This window comes from Oncorhynchus keta, chromosome 10 (genome assembly GCF_023373465.1).
Source record: "Oncorhynchus keta strain PuntledgeMale-10-30-2019 chromosome 10, Oket_V2, whole genome shotgun sequence".
Classification (NCBI taxonomy): Eukaryota; Metazoa; Chordata; class Actinopteri; order Salmoniformes; family Salmonidae; genus Oncorhynchus; species Oncorhynchus keta.
Genome location: NC_068430.1, coordinates 14,500,260 through 14,527,323, shown reverse-complemented (window position 1 = coordinate 14,527,323; position 27,064 = coordinate 14,500,260). Strand labels below are relative to the sequence as shown.

Genomic DNA, 27,064 nt, shown 5'->3' with positions numbered 1-27,064 from the left:
TTTGCTGATGTGGTCCTGCGTGGCTCAGTTGGTAGCATGATGCTTTCAACGCCATGATCATGGCTTTGATTCCCACTGCCGGCCACAGACTCACTACTGTCGCCTTGGATAAAAGCATCTGCTACATGGCACATATCTTACCGTCGTATTTGGCGAGGACTGCTTGTACATCAGCGTAGGCCTGCAGCTCCAGTAGTGCCTCCAGGAGGTTTTCATGTATATTCAACATTCCCAACAGTGGGAATTCTTTCATTAACTGGGAGAAGTAAGGAACAGTGAGTGAACGAAGGAATCATAAAAATGGCAGGACTAACCAGTATTAAAGGAGCATAGAAGAGGACTAAAGACACAACTACACATATCAGGGCTACGTTCAGTAGTCAAACGTTCATGAACGTTGCAGATGGAAATTCTTCTAATAGAGCCATCATGATTCCTTGTCATTCTACATGTCAAAGGCATGTTTGTTCTACATAGCATATTTATATCCAAAGGTTCCAAAACGTTGCGTCCTGCTGAGTGCGCCCCAGGGCCTCCAGTTCAACAATACTTATGGTTGTTCTTCTATTCTCTAAACAGCGACTGGTTCAGACCTGGGACAACATGTGTGTGAACACTCCCTCTAGCCAATCAATGACATCAGCTACTAGGGAGCAAAGAAAAGCAGCCATAATGCAGAATTCAAGGCCCTGATTTGAACACCCCTGATTGAGGAAATGGCAACACTCACATCTCTCATCATTTTCACTGCCTCCTTGATGCGTCCCAGCTTGCGTGCACACATGGCCAGTCTGCGTTTGATGTACACCAGCAAGTTGATGTCTTTGCCAGCTATGGAAGAGAGGAAAATGAATACATTTTATTATAACAATCGCAACCCTGACTAATGCTTTTAAACTAAGGGTCAGAGGCCTAAGGCTTGTGACGGTGTCCTGTACTCTGTTCTCTCTTACCACTTCGCAGGGCTTGTTTAAACAGCCTCTCAGCCTCTGTGATGGTAGTGGCTTCCTCCTCTGCCAGTAGCACATAGGCAGCAGCACACCTAAAAACCACAGGGAAGACATTTGCTATGCAATCTAGTTCATAAGAATATACATACTTGTTTTACTGAATGAGAAACTTAATTTGGGATTTTCCTGAATGAGCATGCAGTCTTTTAAACAGAAACTGTTACGGTGGAACTCACTCGTGGTTCATCTCTATGGCCTGATAAGCTGCTCTTATCCTGGCTTGGGGATTCCTCTCCCTCCAGGCCTTCTGCATCACTGTAACAGGCCAGAACCAGACAACAAATACTCAACTGAATGCATTACAAAGAGACGGATCCAGAAAAATATCAACACAGGAGTAGGAATGAGGCCGATGAGGACCAAAGCAGTCTTTCAAAAGGAATTAAAGTGTTCTATTCCTTCGCAGACATTTACACTTTGGCTAACACTTTTCAATGATATGCTGATGAAAAAGTTTGGATTCTAACCAGTATCTTCAGCCTTGATTTGCTGAGTGTCACCAGTGAAGAAAGTCTGGTGGTCTTGAGCAGACAGGTTCATATCGTAGTACGTCAAAGGTTCCTTTCCAGTCACCCAGGTGTACCTTTAGATGGGTATAGTACAACAGGAAGTGTTAGGCTGAAGTACAACACAGTGTTAGGCTGAAGTACAACATGAACATGGACAGTGTTAGGCTAAAGTACAACACGAAGACAGTATTAGGCTGAAGTACAACATGAAGACAGTATTAGGCTAAAGTACAACATGAAGACAGTGACATTCTGTGGGGTCTCACCCTACCTGCTGTATTCTGCTCCTCTGAATAGATTTAATGGATTCCTCCAAACTTTACACTCTGCAAAAGACAGTGTCATTGTATCATTACTTTGTTACATTGATGGCCTTGCAAACCCGAATCACATATTTAACCCACGGCCATTTTAGTTTTCTGTTGCAAAATGGGGAAACATTTTAGTTGATGAAATGTTTACCTGAGACACTGGGTCTGGGCTCAGCCTCTCCGTTGACTGAGGAGAACAGGCCAGTGGTTGAGCTGCTCTCCACCCCACCTAGGAGGGGTCGCAGATGGCTAACAGACACCTGCTCGATGAATGAGGTTCCATACTTACGGAAGTACCACCACTCAAATATCTGGGGACAGGGGATTGGGACAGTCATACAGAGAGCAATGTACCGGTACACAAATCTTCTACACAAACAATTTATTTGATTATCATATCATTATTGTGCACCAACTGTACAATGAATATATGCTACCTTTGGTGTTGGTATTTGAAATCCACATTTCCAAATGTAGTGTCTATAATCAAACTACAAATAACTGTGATCATTACAACTCACCAAGATTAGGCCAGAGATGAGAGAGGATGTTCCAGTGAGTGCAACATAGAATTTAGGGGTCAGTGTATTCAAGAACACAGATGCTGAAACAACAATGAACGCTAAGTTAGCTCAAACACATCGCACAAAAAATGAATGACACTTGCCTAACAGAGATTCAGACTGGCAACTCTGAAGGTAGCTAGTACCTTGCTGATCATGCAGAGCCCACCACACTGACAGATGCTGACTGATTCGGTGTGATGTTGAAGTACCATGATGTTAATGTTATAGCTATAGCTAATGTTATGTAACAAGCTAATAGACACACTGACAAATAAACTTCCGCGGACGGCAGGTACACTTAACCGACTTGCTTAGTTAAATATATATTTTTTAATGAAATTCTAGCTAGTATTATGCATTGTTTGAATGATGTTAGCTAACGTTAGCTAGCTGGCTAGTTATGCACAAGAGTAACATTAACAGCTAGTAGCTAAAATAGCTAACGTAGATAGCTAGTAGCCACATTAGCTAGCTAATATGTCTCGCTACCATTCAATAAATAAACCAACCTGGGATATGTTTTTGTGCAATGTGTTGTCATACAGTTAGCCAGCCTCCTGTCAAACTTTCAGTTCCTCCACTGTCTCTCGATTTCTATTTGCTAGCTCGCTAACGTTAGAAGGCTGGCTAACTAGCTACATTACATTCGCTAGCTAGCCCACTCTTAGAAAGCTAGCGTTAGCTAACTCACCTGAGGTAAGAGTGTCCTGCAGTTTCAAGGGGCTTCGCAGAACATAGATCATAGTTAAAACCATAGCAAACCAAACGGCACATATGTATGTCCATGACCAGGACAACCATGATTTTAATTTATCTGTAAATCCAAGAGATTGAGGATTACTGCTGGTCGCGTCCTCCATGTTTTTAACGGATGGCTGTAAACAGAGGAATCATGTGCCAGTGGCACTGTCAAGATCCGCTTCCTCACCGTCCGCTGCAGTCAGTCGCGGATCAGAAGAGGTTTGTCTCATGAGCCAAGATGGCCGATTTCGAAGAACAGCTCACTGAGGAAGAGAAGGTATAGTCTTGAGAAGCTTTGCTCATTGTTTTACGAAGTTTAGTAAATTCGGTTGTTTGTGTCCTTACTCAAATATTTTGGCCGCAAATTTTTTTTTTGCTAAGCTACAACTAGCTCGCTAAATTAACACTACACTCTAGCTACAGTTAGCGAACAAACTGACACGGGAATACATTGTATCACCTAGTTAAATACAGTAGCTAGATACAACTCCATACACCATGCTAAAACATACCATACACAAGAAGCAGTTTGCTTACTGCTTAGCTAGCTAAAATGTTTGTAAATGTTAGCCATGTTCCTTAGCCAAATATTAGCTAGTACAGTATGTGCCTTAGCATTGTCAAGTCTGACTTTAACTGGGCTTTGCCACATTTGGGCTTTTGCACGGTGCCTAGCTAACATTACAATGGCAATTGTCCCCCTGGGTCAGGTAGTTACTATCTAGCAATACATGGTCATACAATTGTTCATGGGTTATTTGCAAATGGCTTTAGTCTAAAAACATATGAACTAATATGCTAGAAAAGGCCACTACTTCCTGTATTGATTGCAACAGCCTCCACACCCTTCTAGAAACAATTGTGGATATATTAGGCATACTTTATAATCCCATTTTCTGTCTTGGGATGGCCCCTGGCCTATTGACTGTAACGCATTACAACACAAACTTTCGATTGACCAATTACTTGGTGTAGGAATCATTGAAGTCCTGATTTCATGAAAAAGTCCACAAATACATACAACCCTATTTACAAGACTTCTGAAGGTCATACACGATAAAAGTGATTGTAGGCATTTTCAACCAATTGAGATTGAATCACCAAAAACTAAACAACCTTAATATGAGAGCTTGGGTTTGACCATTGTTGCTGTCAGCAGCATGCAGATAGATACATGTTTGAGGCTGCCTACTGGTGTCTCGCATTCCTTCCGCTTCAGTGGCAGGCCCACAGCAGGGATGCGGTCAGATACATGTACAGACCAGTAGAATGGGCATAGGTATTTTGTAAATACAATACTTAGCATGGGAAGGAACAGTGTTTGGGAGCATCTAACTATATGGCAACAGCACACACACACCAGAAGTTCCAGAACCTGTTGGTAGTATTACAATATACTGTGAAGTGTTGTGTGTAACCCATGCAACCTTTGGGTCTGTTTCTGGACATGAAGACATACATTAGAGCCTAAAATACTGACGTTCTGCGTACTGATTTCAGTGCAACTCTAGACTTTCAGGTTCAGGGGAGCCCTAATGAAGATTGCCTAGTCCCCCCCCCTCCTCCCCCTCACTGTTTTTGGTTCTGATCTGACACCACATGCTTACACATGCATTACAGCTGCTAAGAAAAGCTCTTGCCGTCTAAGGAGTGGCGTGGGCAGCGCAGAGGTAGGCTAGTCAGGAAGCCAAGTTAGTCACTGCTCTCTGCTTCACCCTAGTGGCCAGTGTAATAATTACTTGGCTGCATAATTACACTGTCTCTGGGTCTCATATCAGTGGTAGAAATATTAATAAACTGTATATGCAATATCTTTTCAAGTTTTATTAGTCGTGTGTACAGGATACACATGGTATGCACCATCCAATGAAATGCTTACTTGCAGGTCTCTTCTCGACAATGCAACATAAATAAGAAAAGTTAAGAATATGAACATAAAGCAAATGACTCGGTAGAATAGAGTAAACATTTTATCATATAGTACCAAAAATGTTCCGTTGGCACTCAGGTGTAAAAGCTGTCTAGCCAAAAAGTGGATAGTTGCCTATTTACCTCGTATTTTCTTTCCCTCAGGTGCGCATTGCGGCTAATTTTGTTGTCCATGCTCCACCTGGAGAATTCAATGAAGTCTTCAACGGTGAGTGTGCTTAGAAATCTTATTCTTTGTACTACTTGTTTATTTACCAATACACTTGATTTGTTATATAGTCTGTTAAGGCGTTGGCAATCTCTTGATAAGGCAGTCTCTTCGTTTCAGATGTGCGGCTACTGCTCAACAATGACAATCTTCTCAGGGAGGGTGCAGCACAGTGAGTAGTATTTTATTGATTTATTTACTGTATTGTTGTGCAAATGTGTGTGTTAAATGCTGTATTTTGTTTGTTTTTCTCCATTGGAAAACAGTGCCTTTGCCCAGTACAACATGGATCAGTTCACCCTTGCCAAACTTGAAGGGTATGATGATCAGGTAAGATGCTCAGTCATTTGAGCTGTGACTCCTTCCCAGCTGTTTTGAGTCTTGTATATATCACAGTATGAAACCAACAATGAGTGTACAAAACATTAAGGACACCTTCCTAATATTGCGTTGCACCATCCCCTTTTGCCCTCAGAACAGCCTCAATTTGCCAGGGCATGGACTCTACAAGGTGTCAAGCATCCCACAAGGATGCTGGCCCATGTTGACTTCAGTGCTTCCCACAGTTGTGTCAAGTTGTCTGGATGTCCTTTGGGTGGTGGACTATTCTTTATACACACGGGAAACTGTTGCGGGTGAAAAACCCAGCAGCGTTGCAGTTCTTGACACACACCGGTGTGCCTGGCACCTACTACCATACCTACCCTGTTCAACGGCACAAATCTTTTGTCTTGCCCATTCACCAGCTGAATGGTACACATACACAATCCATGTCTATTGTCTCAAGGCTTACAAATCCTCCTTTAACCTGTCTCCTCCCCTTCATCTACACTGATTGAAGTGGATTTAACAAGTGACATCAGTAAGGGATCGTAGCTTTCACCTGCTTTCACCTGGATTCACCTGGTCAGTCTTTTACATGAAAAGAGCAGGTGTCCTTAATGTTTTTTGCAGTCAGTGTAGATTGAACGCATCATTAAAATACAGTTTTTCTTCTGGATAAAAAGGTGGCTTAGGTGGTGGGCGTGGCAGGGGGCGTGGCAGGGGGCGTGGCAATGGTTGCCGTTGCAAAATTTTAGAATTTTAATGCCCCCCATCTTGGTGATAAAGCATTTTTAAGCCTGGAATTTCTCCATGGAGCCAATAAATCTTAGTAGTTTAAAGCACATTTCCAGGGATTCTACATATTCTGCAATGGAACTGAGAGAGAATTTAAAGTTATTTTCCTGTGCATTTTGCCATGGCTAATGCTGTGTTCCTTTGCTTAGACATAATAGCAAAATCAATACTGTTAAAGTCATTGTTTTTGGATTTCAATTCCACTGACTTTCTAGCTTTTATCTTGGTAGTTTTAGTTCTCAAATATTATATTATAATAAAAAATATAGGTCCATTATCTTTTATATCTGGTTTTAGTCATTTAAATTCACACTATAAGCATTTATGCTGAAAGCGTTTTTCCATCACGAAAGTGTGTATATATAAAAACTTTTTTCTAATTAATATATATACATTATAAACTTTTTTTTACTGACAGTTTGAACTTAGGTGTCCTGCAAAAATGCTTAGGAGGCCTGCCCAAGAGTTTTTATGGTAGAAAAATCCCTGTAAGATCAATGCAGCAACTGAGGACCTCTATCTGTGTCCCTGTGATCCATTTCCCCTCCAGGTGCTGATCACAGAGCATGGAGACCTGGGCAATGGCCGTTTCTTTGACCCCCGCAACAAGCGGTCATTCAAATTTGACCACCTGAGGAAGGAGGCCAGTGACCCCCAGCCCCACGAGGGAGAGGCAGCTCTCAGACCCTGGAGAGACGCGTGTGACAGCGCTCTGAGGGCCTACGTCAAGGAGCACTACCCCAGCGGCGTCTGCACTGTACGTCCCGTCTTTCACCTGCAGGACACAATAACGTTATCTTTAACATGAGCATGTTAAACAATGACAGGACCTTGTTTTATTTATCACAGGTTTATGGGAAAACTATTGACGGCCAGCAAACCATAATTGCTTGTATTGAAGGTCATCAATTTCAACCAAAGAACTTCTGGTAAGTGTAGTCTCATGGTTACCAATAATTTTTCTATCTAACCTTTCATTTATCAGGGAAGGAGTATACTAAAATGTGCATTTTGAAGCAATATACTATATGTCCATTGTTTGTATTAAACATGTAATTCTGTCTAATAGTGTCTTAGACATAACGCAAAAGCACTATAACTTTGGGAAAGGACTAATATTTGATTTCTGTTCTCAGGAATGGTCGTTGTCGGTCTGAATGGAAGTTCAGCATCTCCCAATCTACAGCTCAAGTCGTTGGGGTCCTCAAAATACAGGTAGGCTAGTAGTGTCCATCTCCAAGGGTTGTCCACCATTTTGTCAGGCTGTCTAAAAGCCTGTTCAAAGACAACTGGTTGGGCACAGGTAGCCTGCAGAATGTTAGCTTGTGAGATCAGGATCGTTCGTACGAGGCTAGGGCACAGGCCCATGCAAGTTAAATTGATGAACTGAAAATGGATATTGTTTTGTCATATGGTATATAGTCTCCCTCACCCGCCATCTTGTGGTTGCAGGTGCATTACTATGAGGATGGAAATGTGCAGCTGGTCAGCCACAAGGAAGTACAGGAATCCCTCACTGTAAATGTGAGTTCCCCTTTCAGTAGGATATTTTGGACCTGAACATAAGCATTCAAAGGGAGAAGGGTGTAAAACCTTTTCCTTGTTCTACAGAAATCCTGGTTGTAGAATTCCGGATGTCCTGCTTATTTCCTCCTGATTCTGGGAATCCTCAAATGTATTGAATGTTCCAGGAATTTTGCAACCCTAGTGCTGTTCATTAGTGCAAGAGAAGTAGGATGAAGTAAAATAACAAGTGAAATGTCCTTTATGATAGAGATGGTCTTCAATCTGTCAAGTTTACAGGCAATTCAATTGTCAAAAGCATTCATTGTCTTGTTTTGGCAGAGTGAGACTCAGACTGCAAAGGAGTTTGTGAAAATCATTGAGGATGCAGAAAATGAATACCAGGTATGCAACATGTTTCCTCACAGTAATATTACCATAATTGGAATAAATCAGTTTAATGTATTTTTTTCCCTCAATGAGGGGGGCAAGAGTCTAAACATTTGTTTTCCTTGTTTCCAGACGGCCATCAGTGAGAACTACCAGACCATGTCTGACACCACATTCAAAGCCTTGCGCCGGCAGCTTCCTGTCACCCGCACCAAGATTGACTGGAACAAGATCCTCAGCTACAAGATTGGCAAGGAGATGCAGAATGCTTAGAGGACAGTGTGTCGGTCATTGTTACTGTGTTACTGCAAAGACAGAGAGAGTAGGGGAAAAGAGGCATCAAAGTGGGAATAAATGCTACTCTATTCTGTCTTTGTTAAAGAATGCCACGGTTTGATTTGGTGTATGGAGTTGGTATGCTTTCTTCAGGCGCATTAGGAGGGATGGCTTCATTTTAAGAGGACATTTTGGATTGTTTAGCTCTCGCTCATTTGCAAATTTTTCATTTGAACAAAATGCCTTTAGTGACACTGAAAGTTTGGATTACATGGGTCAACCTCGCTCTCACACACTGATGCTTCAAAAATCAGTCATATCCTCATACCCCTCATTTGGTTCACTTTGTGTCTGGGGGCCACAGGTAGTCATCCGTTTAAGCCCATTTCGTAACCCACTATGGCCAGGATTCAAACAAATGCAGATAAACGACCCGGTGCATTGTGGTTCATCTTTAAAGGCGATTTCTGACTCAGCTGCCATCCGCTGCGTGATGTCTGGGAAATTACCTTTAAAAGCCTATCGCTGTGCACAGGTCATTGGATTGAATCATGACCTATATTTTAGATTGGCCAAGACCTATATATCTATAACCCAAGGTCTCCTGCAAGTGAGGTGTATACTCCTAAGTGACTAGATTTAGTACACCCCCTTAAGGTTCTAAATATCAGCTCTGTCCCCTGCAAGCTTTCCCGTTGGAAAGAGATGTACTTGTACAAAGGTTTAATCAGGCCTTAACAAGCAGAGCACCATCAGTATCCACTATCAGTGATTCGGCCAACTTAATATATAATATACCTATATTCCTCCTTACCGCCCACATGCCTTCCTTTAGCTTTTTGCTATATTTTTTTATACAAAATGTAAGAACATGTATAATTCAAAGGAATAAAGAAGTTGCACCAAATACTATGCTGTAACTATTGTCATCATTAACCGTTAACCATAAAGCGTTTTACTTACCATTATGTAGAAATATGCTGATTGGGAAATAATCTGATTTGGTGCCAAATGTGTATTTGTGTGTAAATGCTGGCTAGTACAGCAAAAAGTAAAAGGGACATTTGAATAAAGAAACAGATTATTGTATATCACTTTAATGGAGCGCACCTTAAAATGCGCCTCTTGACATTTTGTGTCGGTAAATTTAATCTGCGTTGTCTGCACATTTTGTGTCGAATGTGTAAAACCGTGTTGATGGACAAAAACACAATTATTCTCTGCTTTCAGTCCCTTTCACTGAACGCTTTGATATGACCTTACCTTCATTATACCGGCATGATAAATCGTATCTCCACATGCTGTTGTGCTGCTTTAGTGAAAGCATTTACGGCCCATTTTAGATTGTAACATTTTTCATTTGAGGTTTTCAACATGAAATATGACTAAATAACAATTCACAGGACAAGAGATGACAGACAACACAATCAGTTATCTTAAAACTAAGCACAGAACTTAAAACTCCATGTTTTAGATCAGACAAGTGATTTGCATTATGTGTCACACCCTGATCAGTTTCACCTGTCCTCGTTATTGTCTCCACACCCTCCAGGTGTTGCTTGTTTTCCCCAGTGTATTTATCCCTGTGTTTCCTGTCTCTGTACCAGTGTATTTATCCCTGTGTTTCCTGTCTCGCTGTGCCAGTTCATCTTGTATGTTTCCAAGTCAACCTGCGGTTTTCACGTTCTCCTGCTTTTGCCTTCTCCTTTTCTAGTCCTGTATGAAGCTGTACGAAGTGTTGAATCTTGCGTCGGTTTAAATATCAACTCATACATCCTGTGCCATGGAATCAGTGTATTTATTTTCTTCTCAGCTATTTTGCAATCTGTATAGCACAGCAGTCCACATCCTGGCCCTCAAATGGAACTGGTATACTGTCCTATTTCTGCCATTTTCCTCTGCCAGTTTTGATTCTTTATATTGGGCAGAAAGACCAATTCCTGACCTACTCCCGCTGCCTCTTCCATTTTTGGGAGTGTTGCTGTAATCTATTGGTTGTAATTGAGTCTGTGTTACGCTCCCCAGCAAGAAAACCAAAAATGTCACTCACTATAATGGCGCCAGAGGGGATGGCTGCCGTTTTATGGGCTCCTAAACAACTGGATTTTTTTTTTTTCACATTGTTTGTAACTTTTGTACATAATGTTGCTGCTACCGTCTCTTTGACCAAAAAGAGCTTCTGGACATAGATATCTTCTTTATTGAGTCGGATGAGAGTGATTTACTCCAGACACCCAACAAGGTCCTCATCCACGTCATTCGCAGGAGAAAGGACAAAGGTTGGGGTGTCTTGTAAGGATCCCGCAGCGAGTGGGTAATCTGCCTTTACCATCAGTCCTATTAGCCAACGTACAATCATTGGATAATAAAATAGGACAAACTACAAGCACGTATATCCTACCTACGGGACATTAACTGCAATATCTTATGTTTCACCGAGTCGTGGCTGAACGATGACATGAATAACATACAGCTGGCGGGTTATACCCTATCGGCAGGATAGAACAGCAGCCTCTGGTAAGACAAGGAGTGACGGTCTATGTATAATTGTAAACAACAGCTAGTGCACGATATCTAAGGAAGTCTCAAGGTTTTGTTCGCCTGAGGTAGAGTATGTCATGATAAGCTGTAGACCACACTATTTACCAAGAAAGTTTTCATCTATATTCTTCGTAGCTGTCTGTTTACCACCACAAACTGATGCTGGCACTAAGACCTCACTCATTGAGCTGTATACGGCCATAAGCAAACAGGAAAACGCTCATCCAGAGGCGGTGCTCCAAGTGGCCAGGGACTTTAACGCAGGGAAACTTAAATCCGTTTTACCTCATTTTTACCACCATGTTAAATGTGCAACCAGAGGGAAAAAAAAACTCTAGACCACCTTTACTCCACACACAGAGATGTGTACAAAGCTCGCCCTCCATTTGGCAAATCTGATCATAATTCTATCCTCCTGATTCCTGCTTACAAGCAAAAACTAAAGCAAGAAGCACCAGTGACTCAGTCAATAAAAAAACTGGTCAGATGAAGCAGATGCTAAGCTGCAGGACTGTTTTGCTAGCACAGACTGGAATATGTTGTGGGATTCTTCCGATGGCATATAGGAGTACACCACATCACTTTCTTCATCAATAAGTGTATTGATGATGTCGTCCCCACAGTGACTGTACATACATACCCCAACCAGAAGCCATGGATTACAGGCAACATCTACACTGAGCTTAAGGGTAGAGCTGCAGCTTTCAAGTAACGGGACTTTTTTCAAACCTTTATTGAGCTAGGCAAGCCAGTTAAGAACAAATTCTTATTTACAATGACGGCCTACACCGGCCAAACCCAGATGACGCTGGGCCAATTGTGCGCCACCCTATGGGACTCCCAATCACGGCCAGTTGTGATACAGCCTGTATTCGAACCAGGGTGTCTGTAGTGACTCCTCAAGCACTGAGACCTTAGTGCTTGAGTGCCTTAGACCGCTTATTTTAAACGGAGGTTTCATTTGTTCTCTCGATGTGTCTCTCTTTCTCCATGGCCAGGCGAAGAGAGTCTCCTCCAGGAATTTATGACCTGAGATAACAGAACCTGGGTGTACAAGAGAGAGCGGGGGATGCCATGATCTATACCCAGAAAGGGCCACGTCATGACACAAGTCTAGGTTCAAAAGGCTTCTTAATACCTTCCCACTAATGAAATGGCACCCAGCACAGGTGTAACACATACTGACGAACGAGGTGACGCCAATCGGTGAGCCCTACATGCTAACAAGCTATACGTGCTGAAGTCCAACCTCAAAACCTCAAAGGAAAAACCAAAACCTGTAACAGTCTGTAACTTTGTCACTCATTATTATTCACCATTCATTCAGCATTGTCCGTAATCATGGTAGCATCCACGTTAATGTACAAGTGTTTAGAAACATCATATTCTTATTTATAAAATTACACAATACATTATTTACCATTAATTTCTATTTGGCACAAAATAATCTGAAACACAACCTGAACAAACTGTAAACGCATCCAACAAATATGAAGAGTCACAAGCTTGATGTAGTCATTACGTGCTATGAATATGGGACCAAAAATACTGTACTTAACATTTACTACTTTAATACACATACTGTATAAGTGAATCTGTCCCAAAACCTTTGGTCCCCTAAAATGTGGGGGACTATGCAGAAAAAGTGCTGTAGATTCTAAACGGTTGACCCGATATGGATGAAAATACCCTCAAATGAAGGCTGACAGTCTGCACGTTAACCTCATAGTCATGTATTGTATCAAATCCAAAGTGCTGGAGTAGAGAGACAAAACAATCTGTCACTGTTCCAATATTTTTGGAGCTCACAATATCTGTCTGTCCGTCCGTCCGTCCGTCCGTCCGTCCGTCCGTCTGTCTGACTCTTCTCCCCAGGCAGCTCACTGTCTGTCTGTGGGACTCTTCTCCCCAGGCAGCTCACTGTCTGTCTGTCTTTGGGACTCTTCTCCCCAGGCAGCTCACTGTCTGTCTGTCTTTGGGACTCTTCTCCCCAGGCAGATCACTGTCTGTCTGTGGGACTCTTCTCCACAGGCAGCTCACTGTCTGTCTGTCTGTCTGTCTGTCCATCCGTCCACAGAGCTATTCCTGAATCCTCATTAGCAGCAGCATATTTAACAAGACATCTTCCTCTGTCTAAAACATGCAGCTACAGGTCTGTTTCGACACCTTTTTCTCCTGAGTTTTTTTCATGAATATTTCAAAATAAAATGCTATATCAAATATGAGTGCCCCTGTTGCAGGATGGTAATCATGGGTTAAGTTGTGATTGTGTGGGGGGTGGAAAAGTCTCCAGTATGGGATGCATTTCAGTGGTGCTTCTGTACAGGGATAATCTATGAAGTGATGGGGAAGAATGAGAGAGAGGCCAACAGTCCGTCCCCCACCTCCAACACGTTGAAGAAGGTCCTGGTGGTCTACCTCACCAAGTTGATGGAGACCAAGGGCAGACTCTCCCTTAAAGACATCAACATCATCGGTCCGTACAGGAGAGTTAAAGCACCCATCACTAAATATCTTATGTGAAGGAAGAGTTTTACCTACGTTCATCTGCTGTTTTAAACAGGTTGAGAAAATCCAGAATGCTCTAAAGTCTGTCAAACAGTTGAATCAATGGAAGGACAGCAAGGAGCTCAAGGTGAGTCCCGTCTTCAAATCTGAGTGTGTACGGGGCCCTTGTTCAGGCTAGGCCTTGAGTGTTGATGATTGTTGTTTCTTAACCATGTTGTTGTTCCAGGTGGGTTCAGTGGAGGAGTTGTAGGGACGGGATAGGAAGATCATGGTGTCCACCACAGGAGCTTGGTGGCACCTTAATGACTGGAGTGGAATGATATGAAATACAACAAACATGGTTTTCAGGTGTTTGCCATTCCACTGGCCCCGTTCCGGACATTATTATGAGCCGTTCTCCCCTCAGCAGCCGCCACTGGTGTCTACTTCAAGATAGACCAAGACTTTAACCTCAGCTTCCTCACTAACAAGAACACACTGTACACCTACTGGTTAGTGTTCTGAGACTGTTCACACAGTGTGTGGAGGATAGTGAACAGTCTCAGAACACTAACCAGTGTACACTGGGGTACTCTGGTTTCTCTTAAAATCCTGGTGGAGTCTGGCTCAGGTCCAACAGAGAAGAGGGACCTCCAGCAGCAGGTCCATCCAGAGTGGAGGACTGGGCTGTAAACCCTCTCGACACCAGCGACGCTGTACAGGTACTACTAAGATCATACTGGAGGTACTTCTCAACCTGACATTCAAAATACAGATTTTGCTGTCTTTCTGAACTTTATACCAAAATATAAACTTTATACCAACAAGTATTGCAATTAAATAAATAGGCAAGAACTGCACTTTCAAACATTTTGGGATGGGTTGAAAGTTGCCTTGATGGGTGACTAAAACCCTTGCTCAGTAGAAAGTGGATGAAATCTTCAGCCTGACCAGTTCACCGTTTGGTAATCTGAAATGTCCCACTGACAAGTGACCAATAAAAACAAGCATATAATTCAAAGGGCTCCTCAGAGCGTATGATGGAAGAGAGTTTCATCAACTCTTTTATATTCACAATACATTTGATATTTTCTGTTTTTGTCGATGTCTTTTTAAACCTCCACTGTATTTTTAGTATGCTGACAATTGAATCACTACATTTTAGATGCAGTAGTATGATGACTACTGGATCAGTGTCACCTGGTCTAACGTCATTACATCATGTTTTAGTCCTTTATCCACAATAGATGCTATCCATCTCTCAGGAATCTGTAACCATGCGTGTTCAAGTCGCACTACTATGTCCCGAACTGAAGCAGTGGCTGCTAAACTGGAAAACAAGCAATACATGTGTAAAATAGTCTGTGTAAAATGGAAAAACTGAGGCTGTGGAAGGCTGTGTATAATTGTTTCTCAAAAATAATTTATTAACATTGATTTAAAGTGAACACAAACAAACATTCACTACAACACTTTCCTTTTACAAAGCATTATTACAATGTTCTTTCATATAAACCTGTATAATCAATTGAAATACCTCCAGAAAGAGGAGAGTTAGACACTGAGCAGATAGAAGCTGTTTCCATAGTCAAGCCATAGTGTCCTGTAGAGACCATGGAGATACTGACATGATAAAGCCATTCATAGTTTAGTAGCAGTGTTATCTTTAGCTTACACAAAACATCAGAATACATGCTTCTCTTGGTGATATGTGGTTTGCCTTCTGCTTTGTGGGTGCGGGTTGGTTTTAACATTATGTTGTGCTGTTAGTATTATGTTGGACTTTTACAGTCTTACAAATGCCTTCATCTAGCTCAGTGTTTCCCAACTCCAGTACCCCCAACAGCATACATTTGTTGCTGTAACCCCAGACAAGCACACCTGATTCAACATGTCAACTAATCATCAAGCCCTCAATGAGTTGAATCATGTGAGTTTGTCTGGGACGACAAAACATTTGTTCTGTTGGGGGTACTAGAGGACTGGAGTTGGGAAGCACTGAGATAGATGTCCCAGAATTCCTTGGAATTTAGGTTGGCGTAAAGGTCTGACATCTTAAACGTTTCTATCCTTGGTGTCCTTATCATGGCAACACCGTTTACACATACACCCATACAAAAATGTAATATGGTAACTAAATCACACATTTTATTAATATGTTCTATGTTGTGTAGACAAACATACTCCTGAAGGAGCAAACTCATATTTCCTCTCAGCTTCACAGTACTGGGCGATACTGGGCGCTAGTAACACAGCCCAGATTCTGTCTGCTTGAACATTAAGTCATTTTCCTACCACAGTAGAATCTCTGTTAACATGGATGCGTGGCCAGCAGAGGGCTCTGTTCAGCCCTGTTACATGACAGCCAATTAGATCAAAACGACTCAAAATCGCAATCAAACCGTCCAATATGCTTCCGTTGGCATTGTGGAACACTGGCAGGTATGTTTTAATTGACCTAGCATAGCATTGAGACATATCCAGCTAGATATAAAGGGATTTGTATACCTCCACTAATATATATTACATGGCCAAAAGTATGTAAACACTGCTTGTCGAACATCTCATTCCAAATTTGTGGTCATTAATATGGAGTTGGACCCCCCTTTGTCGCTACAACAGCCTCCACTCTTCTGGGAAGGCTTTCCACTAGATGTTGGAACATTGCTGCGGGGACTTGCTTCCATTCTGCCACAAAAACATTATTGAGTTCGGGCACTGATGTTGGGAGATTAGGCCTGGCTCACAGTCGTTGTTCCAATTCATCCCAAAGGTGTTCAATGGGGTTAAGGTCAAGCCAGTTAAGCTATTCCACACCGATCTCAACAAACCATTTCTGTATGGACCTTCTTTGTGCACGGGGGCATTGTCATGCTAAAACACGAAAGGGCCTTCTCCAAACTTTTGCCACAAAGTTGGAAGTACTGAATCGTCTATAATTTCATTGTATGCTGTAGAATTAAGATTTCCCTTCACTGGAACTAAGGGGCCTAGCACGAACCATGAAAAACAGCCCCAGACCATTATTCCTCCACCAAACTTCACAGTCAGTTGGCACTATATGCATTCGGGCAGGTAGTGTTCTCCTGACATCCGCCAAACCCAAATTCGTCCGTCAGACTGCCAGATGGTGAAGTGTGATTCATCACTCCAGAAAATGCATTTCCACTGCTCCAGAATCCAATGGCGGAGAGCTTTACATCACTCCGGCAGATGCTTGACATTGCGCATGGTGATCTTAGGCCTGTGTAAAATTGCCCGGCCATAGAAACCCATTTCAAGAAGCTCCTGACGACCAGTTATTGTGCTGATGCTGCTTCCAAAGGCAGTTTGGAACTCGGTAGTGAGTGTTGCAACCACTCTGCCATCCTGTTCTGTGAGCTTGTGTGATCTACCACTTCACGGCTGAGCCGTTGTTGCTCCTAGACGTTTCAACTTCACAATAACAGCACTTACCGTGCCTATCAGCACAATGGACAGAGCCCCACACACTAAAGCAAGGCAGTTTTGGTGATACTTATACATGTAGGCTACAAGATAGATAGGGTAATTGGCCTATTACAAACAGCATACAGTATGTGAATGCAATCTGTTAGCTGTCTTACCAGAATTATGCAAACTAAATGCTGATAGTAGTAGCCTAGTTATTTATTCATGCAAACAATAGCAGTTTGGCTTAGAATACTGATGCAAATGCAAACAAATGAATGTGAACAGAACAAAACAGTGATACCAGGTAGGCCTATAAAAATATCATGACACCACTGGCTATACCACCAAGATTTGGATAAAAACCAACCAGCAGATTGTTTCTTACCTTTTCAGAAGTCACAGCCTCCTTTATGCTTTGTGGAACTTCCTGAGTAATCGGTCATTCCATTTTGCCTGAAATTCTCTTGTAAGATCACACTCAACTGCAGGGTGGATTAGTTGAGCTTCCCTCAGCTGTACAGTAGCATGCTTCTTCAAAGTGGAAAATTAGTTCTCACATGTCGCTGTTGTTACGAATCCCTTTTGGCCCGACAGTCTAGGGGAGGATGGTAATGAGACCCGTAACATAACTCATACAAATTCTAATGGTGACAAAGTAAAAGTGAGAACGAAATAACTACGACAACTGAAATCTATCGTCAAACTCAAGGTTTATTAATAAACACACGGTAATGGGGAGAGCAGGAAAAGGGGCTGAGCTGGACCCAAGGAAAGAAACAAGTATTCAAAAACACCCCTAAGCTAGACTAGCCTACTTTAACAACAGCTAACTAACTAACCAAAAATACAGTGGGTGGTCCGCCCAGTTCTAACTAGTGTATTTAACAAAGTTTACCTACGGGTGGTTTATGCCCATGGGCAACTTGTCTTGTTTCCCCCTTTTCCCACCAGCAAACAAACAAACACCATAACCAAAAACAATACTCACAGGTGAGGACAAAGTGATATGGAGGTGCTCAAACAAAAGATAGCTCAATACATAAAGAGAGATCTACAGACATGGCATTTACAGAGAGATTCAGCTCTACAGCAAACAACTAACAGGGTTTTTAAACAAAGGGAAAGGAACGGTGATTGGTGATTAGAAAGTCATTGCTCTCTGGGTCAAGGGCACACGGGGCCTCCACCAGTTGGCTGTTGCGCTCGCTGAATCGTTCTGACATTTCATCATTGACAGCATCCAAAAACAGTCTTCTACACTCAGTCTCTTCTCCTCTGTCCTGCTGGCCTACTGTACGTATTTCTGGAGATTTGTACTTACATAACATCATCGTTTGCTTGGAACTGGCGGTGCGTCAGTGCCACTGGCACTGAAATGTGCCCAAAAGGCTTTGAACTCGCAGTCACACACCAGCTTTTCGAAGCACTCCAGACCAGTGTAAAGATACGCTACTTTTGCCTGGAGTTATTAGTTTGGAGGATGGAGAAGACTGAGGATTCTGTGCACCATGGTGACTGTAAACTTAAAGCTGGGGTCCTTCACCGCCGTCCGCAGCCCTGTATCTTCCAGTCATCTGTTGTACATGTCAGAGAGGAACTTCACAATGCTCACAACTTAATTTTTACCCCCCTTTCTCCCCAATTTCGTGGTATCCAATTGGCAGTTACAGTCTTGTATCATTGCTGCAACTCCTGTACGGACTTGGGGAGAGGCGAAGGTCGAGAGCCGTGTGTCCTCCGAAACACAACCCAACCAAACCGCACTGCTTCTTGACACAATGCCCACTTAACCCGGAAGCTAGCCGCACCAATGTTTCGGAGGAAGCACCGTACACCTGGTGACAGTGTCAAAGTGCACTGCACCCGGTCCGCCACAGGAGTCGCTAGTGCGTGATGGGACAATGACATCCCTGCCGGCCAAACCCTCCCCTAACGCGGACGACCATGGGCTAATTGTGCGTAGCCCCATGGGTCTCCCGGTTGGTTGCGATAGAGCCTGGACATGAACCCAGAATCTCTAGTGGCACAGCCAGCACTGCGATGCAATGCCTTAGACCACTCGGGAGGCACCTCAATGCTCACTAGGCAGGGTAGCCTAGTGGTTAGAGCGTTGGACTAGTAACCGGAAGGTTCCAAGTTCAAACCCCGAGCTGACAAGGTACAAATCTCTCGTTCTGCCCCTTGAACAGGCAGTCAACCCATTATTCCTAGGCCGTCATTGAAAATAAGAATTTGTTCTTAACTGACTTTGCCTGGTTAAATAAAGGTAAAATAAATTCAGGTTCTTCTCCTTTGGTATTGTTTGGGTACTTTGGCAAAGACCATTTCTGGTATCCATCGTGGCAATGATAGATTAGCTGGTTTTGAGCATGCTGAATCGGCTGATAACACTGACGCTTTTTACAGATAGCCTACAAGCAAACTAAACTCTGTAGTGGTAGCTTGTGAGGCAGAGTTGAGTGAAGCAGCTTCAACCATAAACTCAACCCCACCCCTAATAAAAATCTAATATTACAACCCCAAGGAGTCATACCTAACTGCCTCAGTGGCTTTCCATAGCCCCCCTACACACACCACGGCGCGCACTGTCCTTTGTGCTGGCACAGCACAGATACAGATTTTGCGCCAACCTGTCACTCAACAATTTTAACTTTTTTGCTTATGTAGGAACATAAAAAAACTGAGGGGGCCCCTCGTGGAACCAGGCCTGCCTATAGTTCCCATGGCTGCCATAGATTAGGCTGTTTCATTTTATAGAACAGTTTCTCAGTGTAAATGGTATTTCTTCCCATGGGCCTGATGGCCACACACACCGACACAGGTTACAGAGATGAATCCTGGCACCATGTGAAATTAGCATAATACTGTGTGTGGACTGGAAATGCTGCATAGTTTCATTCTCGGTCAGTGTATGGATCTTACACAATATCACAATATAAATGATGTTCTTTCTCCTCTATGTGAATAACGTTTAAGCCTATTTCCCTTACTGGAACCTTGGATGTAAGAATCCAATCACCCACTTCTAGAAATCCAAAGACAAAAACCTTCCTGTCCTTATAATGTACTTCCCTTTCAATAATCAATGTTTATTAGAGCAATGAAGGACATATTTGATACTTTTAAGAGGAATGCACTCTGTGCCATGTCCAAAAAGAGAAAACAAACAGTGGATTTGTCAGTGTGTGTGGCCAGTAGAAATCCAAATAGGGCCTCCTGAGTGGCACAGTGGTCTAAAGGCACTGCATCGTAGTGCTTGAGGCGTCACTACAGAAGGATGTGTCGCAGCCTGCCGCGATCGGGAGACGGCGCACAATTGGCCCAGCGTCGTCTGGTTTAGAGGAGGGTTTTGCCGGTCAGGATATCCTTGTCCCATCGCGCTCTAGCGACTCCTTGTGGCGGGACGGGCGCATGCACGGTGTTTCCTCCTACACATTAGTGTTGCTGATGTAACGGATGTGAAACGGCTAGCTTAGTTAGCGGTGTGCGCTAAATAGCGTTTCAATCGGTTACGTCACTTGCTCTGAGACCTTGAAGTAGTAGTTCCCCTTGCTCTGCAAGGGCCGTGGCTTTTGTGGAGCGATGGGTAACGATGCTTCGAGGGTGACTGTTGTCGTTGTGTGCAGAAGGTCCCTGGTTCGCACCCGGGTATGTGCGAGGGGACGGACGTAAAGTTGTACTGTTACATTGATGCTGTTGACCCGGATTACTGGTTGCTGCGGAAAAAGGAGGAAGGTCAAAAGGGGGGTGAGTGTAACAGATGTGAAACGGCTAGCTTAGTTAGCGGTGTGCGCTAAATAGCATTTCAATCGGTTACGTCACTTGCTCTGAGACCTTGAAGTAGTAGTTCCCCTTGCTCTGCAAGGGCCGTGGTTTTTGTGGAGCGATGGGTAACGATGCTTCGAGGGTGACTGTTGTCGTTGTGTGCACAAGGTCCCTGGTTCGCGCCCGGGTATGGGCGAGGGGACGGACGTAAAAGTTATACTGTTACACTGACTTCCGGATTAAGCGGCCAATGTGTCAAGAAGCAGTGGCAGGGTCGTGTTTCAGGGGACGCTTGCCTCTCCCGAGTCCGTACAGGAGTTACAGCGATGGGACAAGACTGTAATTACTTATTTGGATATCACGAACTTGGTGAGAATAACAGAAATCCAATTGATGAAATAGTAGGCTACAACAGATGACGTACACTCTGCTTTACCATTGAAAATGTTTAGCATTAGGCTCAGGGATAGTGAAATGCTAATGTTTAGCATTAGGCTCAGGGATAGTGAAATGCTAATGTTTAGCATTAGGCTCAGGGATAGTGAAACAGACAAGATAAAAATTGTGTTGTCTGACATGGTGACCCTGAAAGGTGTGCCATTGGCAATCCCTCATGTGGAGATGTAGAAGGCTGATATCTCATCATGGGAGACCCAGACTAAACTCAAGTGGATAATGGAATATTTAGAATGTTGTTATTGTCATTTTATTTACATGGCAATTTCCTACCTTCCACTATGGGCAATGCAAGCACCAATTACTATCTAGTAGGCTTGTGACGAGCTAGGGCATTGTGGTTGGGGTTAAATTGACTGAGGATCGCAGGTTCAATCCCAGTGATAGGCACTTGTTTTGTTGATTCTGTTACTTTAACCATTCGGAATTAATACTTAAACTTAACTATCAAGGTTAGTTTCCGTTTGACTGACAGCTAACATATGTCAAAAATAAACGGCAAAAAGAAACGCTCCCTATAAACGGCAAACGGCAAAATAAACGGCAACTCCATAATCTACAGACGGCATCACACACCATAATTAAAACGTACAGACATGCCATATCTCTGTTGCTGAAGTTATGGCGAGGTATGGTGTTTTCTTTAGAGCTTGTGTTGCGGAGACCAGACACTTCATGACTCAATGTCACTTTTACTCAACAACTCAGGCAAAGCAGCCCTAACAGGGCCGGATGGCTGACAGGTCGGCTCTGCAAGCTTTCCATTACAGCGCTCTTCAGGAAGGGGCCCTGCGCTCTTCAGGAAGGGGCACTGGCACACCGCCTACATTCCTTTCCAAATCACAGAACAGCACTTAGCCCTTCGCCATGACCGATTTTTGTTTTAAAGTTCGGGATTTGTTTTAGCTATTCAATTTAAAGTTGAACAATGTCTGTTCACAAATGACTAGGCTAGTAGGCTTTTTAGACCACCAGCAAATTACTGTTTCGTTTTCTGACACTTATTATTTGGAAATCCCTCTGTCATATTTTCTTCCAGGATCAGGCTGAAACAGTGCCCCTCGCTTGAGTTTAGGCTACATAATTCAATTCATAAGCCAAAGAAGCTTGACAAGGCCTGCAAATTGACCGCTTAAAAAAAATAGCTAGGCCTATTGAAAAACTTTCAAATGAACATCAATCGTTATACGACTTGTCAGTGCAGTATGGAAAAACTAAGGCAACAGAAAACATGTTGTTGCTTTGTCGAGGCACATTAAAAAATATATAGAATTATCTTTCATGCCGTTTTGGGATTTCTGTGTTTGGCCTGGTATGGTTCTCAATCAGAGGCAGCTGTTTATCGTTGTCCCTGATTGAGAACCATATTTAGGTAGCCTGGTTTCACTTTTGAGTTGTGGGTGAATATTTTCCGTGTTAGTGTTTGTTACCACACGGGACCGCTTCATTTGTTTCACTTGGTTATTTTGCATTTTTGTAGTGTTCAGTTTGTCTTATTAAAATGGACTCCTCATCAGAGGAAGACGACGAACGTTATATTAAGGGGAAATTTGTGACTGTTGTTTAGGTAATCAGTGGCTGTATTGGAGCGTGACTGATTTCACCTCTCCTAGGCAATCAGAAAGTAGTACCGGAATGTTTGGGGCGGCAGCGTAGCCTAGTGGTTAGAGCGTTGGACTAGTAACCGGAAGGTTGCAAGTTCAAACCCCATAGCTGACAAGGTACAAATCTGTCGTTCTGCCCCTGAACAGGCAGTTAACCCACTGTTCCTAGGCTGTCATTGAAAATAAGAATTTGTTCTTAACTGACTTGCCTGGTTAAATAAAGGTTAAAAAAAAATGTGTGCCCTTCACTTCTGCAATGCAATTGCAACTAGTATTAGTACTTTCTCAGCGGTGGTCGTGTCAGTCTCATTGCAAAACTAAGACCATCGCCGAAACAAAGATGTTTCTACCGAGTTGTTCTGCGGAGGTATTGAAGGAAGGAAAGAGAAGAAGGCCACTCTCTCACTTAAGTATCTTACCTAGTTATTTTCAGATCTCATTTTGCTCTTCTGTAGCTTTGCATGTTTTCTAAACCTGTTCGCTCCTCTCCCTGTATGCTTTACAGACGCTCCCTATACTTTGGCTGCAACCCTTTTAATTTAGTGTACCCTGCGTGCACAACATGTGGAATTCCTGGTCTTTGCAATGTTTGGAACTGCCGTTCTGTGGTCCAGAATGGTGAGTTCTCAGCCTATGCTGCCTTTCAGTCCCCTGATGTTTTCGCCCCGATGGAGACATGGTTCACCTCAGAACAGTGCTACTCCAGCTGCTCTCTCTTCAACGGACTACGTTTTCTCTCATAGTTCAAGAGCATCTGGTCGTCGCGGTTGTGGCATAGGGTTACTCATTTCTCCTAAGTGGAGATTTTCTCTTTTCTCCCTCTCTCACCTGTCCATCTCCTCATTTGAATTCCATGCTGTCACTGTCACTTGTCCACCCAAGCTTCACATTGTCATCTCACCCACCAAGTGCCCTTAGAGTTCCTCAAAGAGCTTAACACCTTGATAAACTAATTTCCCGACGATGGCTCACCACTCTTCGTACTTACGACTTCAACCTCCCGACGTCTGCCTTCAATTCCTTTCTTTCCAACTCTAGGCACACAAGGGCATTTTTTCCCCACGCTGCCTGGCAAGAGCAAACATAATGTGTGCCGTTGATGAGATTATGTCCTGAGACGAGATGATGAGAACGCTGATGCTGAGTAACCTGTACATTTGCTGCATTTGGAAATAAAGCTTTTGTAAATTGGGTATTTTACTGTGCAGGGACTCTTCCTTACATGTTTTGTCAGTGTAACATTTCAAAACAGCATATACAGTAGTATTCCCTTATCCACTAATGTAAGAAGTATTTATTACTGTTTTCAAGTTCTCATCAGGGTGTTCCTGAAAGGGTTATCTGGATAGTCAGTGCTGTGATTTTACAAAGTTCCAAATTATTTCTCTAAAAACCTATTCTAAACATTTTGGTAGTGTTTTGAATGAATCCCTCCAGTGTGTAACAGTCATGTAGCCTGTGCGTTTGACAGCTTGTGTGTGTCTGAGGGCAAAGTTTGAATTGGGACCCAGAAGTTAGATGTTTGTACCATTGGGTGTGAGTTTTTAAAATTGTGTGTGAAGATTTGAGAAAATTGTGAATTGTCTAAGCAATTGAGAATCTAAAGTAATCTCTGCATTGCCTAAACAGCTGACCAGCAAAGAACTGTATCTGTTCTGAGAAAGGTGCGCAGGCTGCCATCTGCACTCTAAACGATTGTACTAAAGCAAGCCAACCAATAAACTAAACAGCCAACAGCCGGGATTGGAATGATTAGACTTGAACATTTATGGGCTTCAGCTACCCTGCCATACCAAACTGATGCCCCTGCTATGGTCACGAGCCACCACCTACTTTTCCACCCGACGCAAAGTAACCTATTCACTTATTACCAAATGGACAATCCTAGTCCACACCAGAAACTGTAACACTTGAAGATATTTAAACATAATTAACATTTTCTGGTTACTGTTCAGATTTGACTCCTGTCTTGTTCATTCCCTCTGAATCGTGCCATCCTTTCTGCAGTATTCGGTAAATTAGTCCATTGTTTCTTAAACCTCTCCTCAGGGACCCCCAGCCGTTCCAGATATTTGATCTATTCCAGAGAGAGCACATCTGATTAAACTTGTCAACTAATCATCAAGGCCTTGAATATGTGAATCAGGTGAGCTAGTTCAGAGATACAACAAAACTGTGAAATGTCTAGGGGCCAAATCAAATCAAATCCAATTTTATTTGTCACATACATATGGTTAGCAGATGTTAATGCGAGTGTAGCGAAATGCTTGTGCTTCTAGTTCCGACAATGCAGTAATAACCAACAAGTAATCTAACTAACAATTCCCAAACTACTGTCTTATACAGTGTAAGGGGATAAAGAATATGTACATAAGGATATATGAATGAGTGATGGTACGGAGCAGCATAGGCAAGATACAGTAGATGGTATCGAGTACAGTATATACATATGAGATGAGTATGTAAACAAAGTGGCATAGGTAAAGTGGCTAGTGATACATGTATTACATAAGGATGCAGTCGATGATATAGAGTACAGTATATACGTATGCATATGAGATGAATAATGTAGGGTAAGTAACATTATATAAGGTAGCATTGTTTAAAGTGGCTAGTGATATATTTACATAATTTCCCATCAGTTCCCATTATTAAAGTGGCTGGAGTTGAGTCAGTGTCAGTGTCGGTGTGTTGGCAGCAGCCACTCAATGTTAGTGGTGGCTGTTTATCAGTCTGATGGCCTTGAGATAGAAGCTGTTTTTCAGTCTCTCGGTCCCAACTTTGATGCACCTGTACTGACCTCGCCTTCTGGATGATAGCGGGGTGAACAGACAGTGGCTCGGGTGGTTGATGACCTTGATGATCTTTATGGCCTTCCTGTAACATCGGGTGGTGTAGGTGTCCTGGAGGGCAGGTAGTTTGCCCCCGGTGATGCGTTGTGCAGACCTCACTACCCTCTGGAGAGCCTTACGGTTGTGGGCGGAGCAGTTGCCGTACCAGGCGGTGATACAGCCCGCCAGGATTGTGCATCTGTAGAAGTTTGTGAGTGCTTTTGGTGACAAGCCAAATTTCTTCAGCCTCCTGAGGTTGAAGAGGCGCTGCTGCGCCTTCGTCACGATGCTGTCTGTGTGAGTGGACCAATTCAGTTTGTCTGTGATGTGTATGCCGAGGAACTTAAAACTTGCTACCCTCTCCACTACTGTTCCATCGATGTGGATAGGGGGGTGTTCCCTCTGATGTTTCCTGAAGTCCACAATCATCTCCTTAGTTTTGTTGACGTTGAGTGTGAGGTTATTTTCCTGACACCACACTCCGAGGGCCCTCACCTCCTCCCTGTAGGCCGTCTCGTCGTTGTTGGTGATCAAGCCTACCACTGTTGTGTCGTCCGCAAACTTGATGATTGAGTTGGAGGCGTGCGTGGCTACGCAGTCGTGGGTGAACAGGGAGTACAGGAGAGGGCTCAGAACACACCCTTGTGGGGCCCCAGTGTTGAGGATCAGCGGGGTGGAGATGTTGTTGCCTACCCTCACCACCTGGGGGCGGCCCGTCAGGAAGTCCAGTACCCAGTTGCACAGGGCGGGGTCGAGACCCAGGGTCTCGAGCTTGATGACGAGCTTGGAGGGTACTATGGTGTTGAAGGCCGAGCTGTAGTCGATGAACAGCATTCTCACATAGGTATTCCTCTTGTCCAGATGGGTTAGGGCAGTGTGGTTGGTTGAGATTGCATCGTCTGTGGACCTATTTGGGCGGTAAGCAAATTGGAGTGGGTCTAGGGTGTCAGGTAGGGTTGAGGTGATATGGTCCTTGACGAGTCTCTCAAAGCACTTCATGATGACGGAAGTGAGTGCTACGGGGCGGTAGTCGTTTAGCTCAGTTACCTTAGCTTTCTTGGGAACAGGAACAATGGTGGCCCTCTTGAAGCATGTGGGAACAGCAGACTGGTATAGGGATTGATTGAATATGTCCGTAAACACACCGGCCAGCTGGTCTGCGCATGCTCTGAGGGCGTGGCTGGGGATGCCGTCTGGGCCTGCAGCCTTGCGAGGGTTAACACGTTTAAATGTCTTACTCACCTCGGCTGCAGTGAAGGAGAGTCCGCATGTTTTCGTTGCAGGCTGTGTCAGTGGCACTGTATTGTCCTCAAAGCGGGCAAAAAAGTTATTTAGTTTGCCTGGGAGCAAGACATCCTGGTCCGTGACTGGGCTGGATTTCTTCTT

At 43.4% G+C, this 27,064-nt stretch overlaps 2 protein-coding genes and 1 long non-coding RNA gene across 4 annotated transcripts in view; 2 read left to right on the top strand and 1 right to left on the bottom strand.

Annotated features, from left to right (window-relative positions):
- LOC118388254 (suppressor of tumorigenicity 7 protein-like) overlaps nucleotides 1-3,472 on the bottom strand; it is a 28,667-nt gene extending 25,195 nt beyond the window's left edge. Inside the window, exons 1-9 of one of the 2 annotated variants that reach the window (XM_035777112.2) lie at nucleotides 3,325-3,472; nucleotides 2,352-2,434; nucleotides 1,982-2,141; nucleotides 1,791-1,845; nucleotides 1,478-1,593; nucleotides 1,187-1,265; nucleotides 954-1,042; nucleotides 731-831; nucleotides 142-256 (exon numbers count right to left, since the gene is read on the bottom strand). In XM_035777112.2, the coding sequence (XP_035633005.1) occupies nucleotides 142-256; nucleotides 731-831; nucleotides 954-1,042; nucleotides 1,187-1,265; nucleotides 1,478-1,593; nucleotides 1,791-1,845; nucleotides 1,982-2,141; nucleotides 2,352-2,434; nucleotides 3,325-3,367 (841 nt within the window). In that variant the 5' untranslated portion in view covers nucleotides 3,368-3,472. Of the gene's footprint in view, nucleotides 1-141; nucleotides 257-730; nucleotides 832-953; nucleotides 1,043-1,186; nucleotides 1,266-1,477; nucleotides 1,594-1,790; nucleotides 1,846-1,981; nucleotides 2,142-2,351; nucleotides 2,435-3,087; nucleotides 3,257-3,324 lie in introns of those variants that run through there. The other variant, XM_035777110.2, reaches the window with a different exon arrangement.
- On the top strand, nucleotides 3,265-9,469 carry LOC118388255 (F-actin-capping protein subunit alpha-1). Its single transcript, XM_035777113.2, has 10 exons — nucleotides 3,265-3,414; nucleotides 5,211-5,274; nucleotides 5,395-5,446; nucleotides 5,541-5,604; nucleotides 6,944-7,150; nucleotides 7,243-7,322; nucleotides 7,530-7,608; nucleotides 7,846-7,917; nucleotides 8,239-8,301; nucleotides 8,419-9,469. The coding sequence occupies exons 1-10, from the start codon at nucleotides 3,376-3,378 to the stop codon at nucleotides 8,557-8,559; spliced, it is 861 nt and encodes a 286-aa protein (XP_035633006.1). The 5' UTR covers nucleotides 3,265-3,375; the 3' UTR covers nucleotides 8,560-9,469.
- A 3,991-nt stretch (nucleotides 9,470-13,460) lies between these two features.
- On the top strand, nucleotides 13,461-14,084 carry LOC127932682 (uncharacterized). Its single transcript, XR_008146348.1, has 3 exons — nucleotides 13,461-13,579; nucleotides 13,667-13,738; nucleotides 13,838-14,084. It is a non-coding gene; the product is annotated as an uncharacterized LOC127932682 (long non-coding RNA).
- Nucleotides 14,085-27,064: the final 12,980 nt, after the last annotated feature.

What these genes read in the sequence shown, in the direction of transcription:
- LOC118388255 (XM_035777113.2), top strand. Translation starts at nt 3,376, where the DNA reads ATGGCCGATTTCGAAGAACAGCTCACTGAGGAAGAGAAG. An exon ending in CTCAGGGAGGGTGCAGCACA is followed by an intron (nt 5,447 to 5,540) that starts GTGAGTAGTATT and finishes ATTGGAAAACAG; the next exon opens with TGCCTTTGCCCAGTACAACA. An exon ending in ATGCAGAAAATGAATACCAG is followed by an intron (nt 8,302 to 8,418) that starts GTATGCAACATG and finishes CCTTGTTTCCAG; the next exon opens with ACGGCCATCAGTGAGAACTA.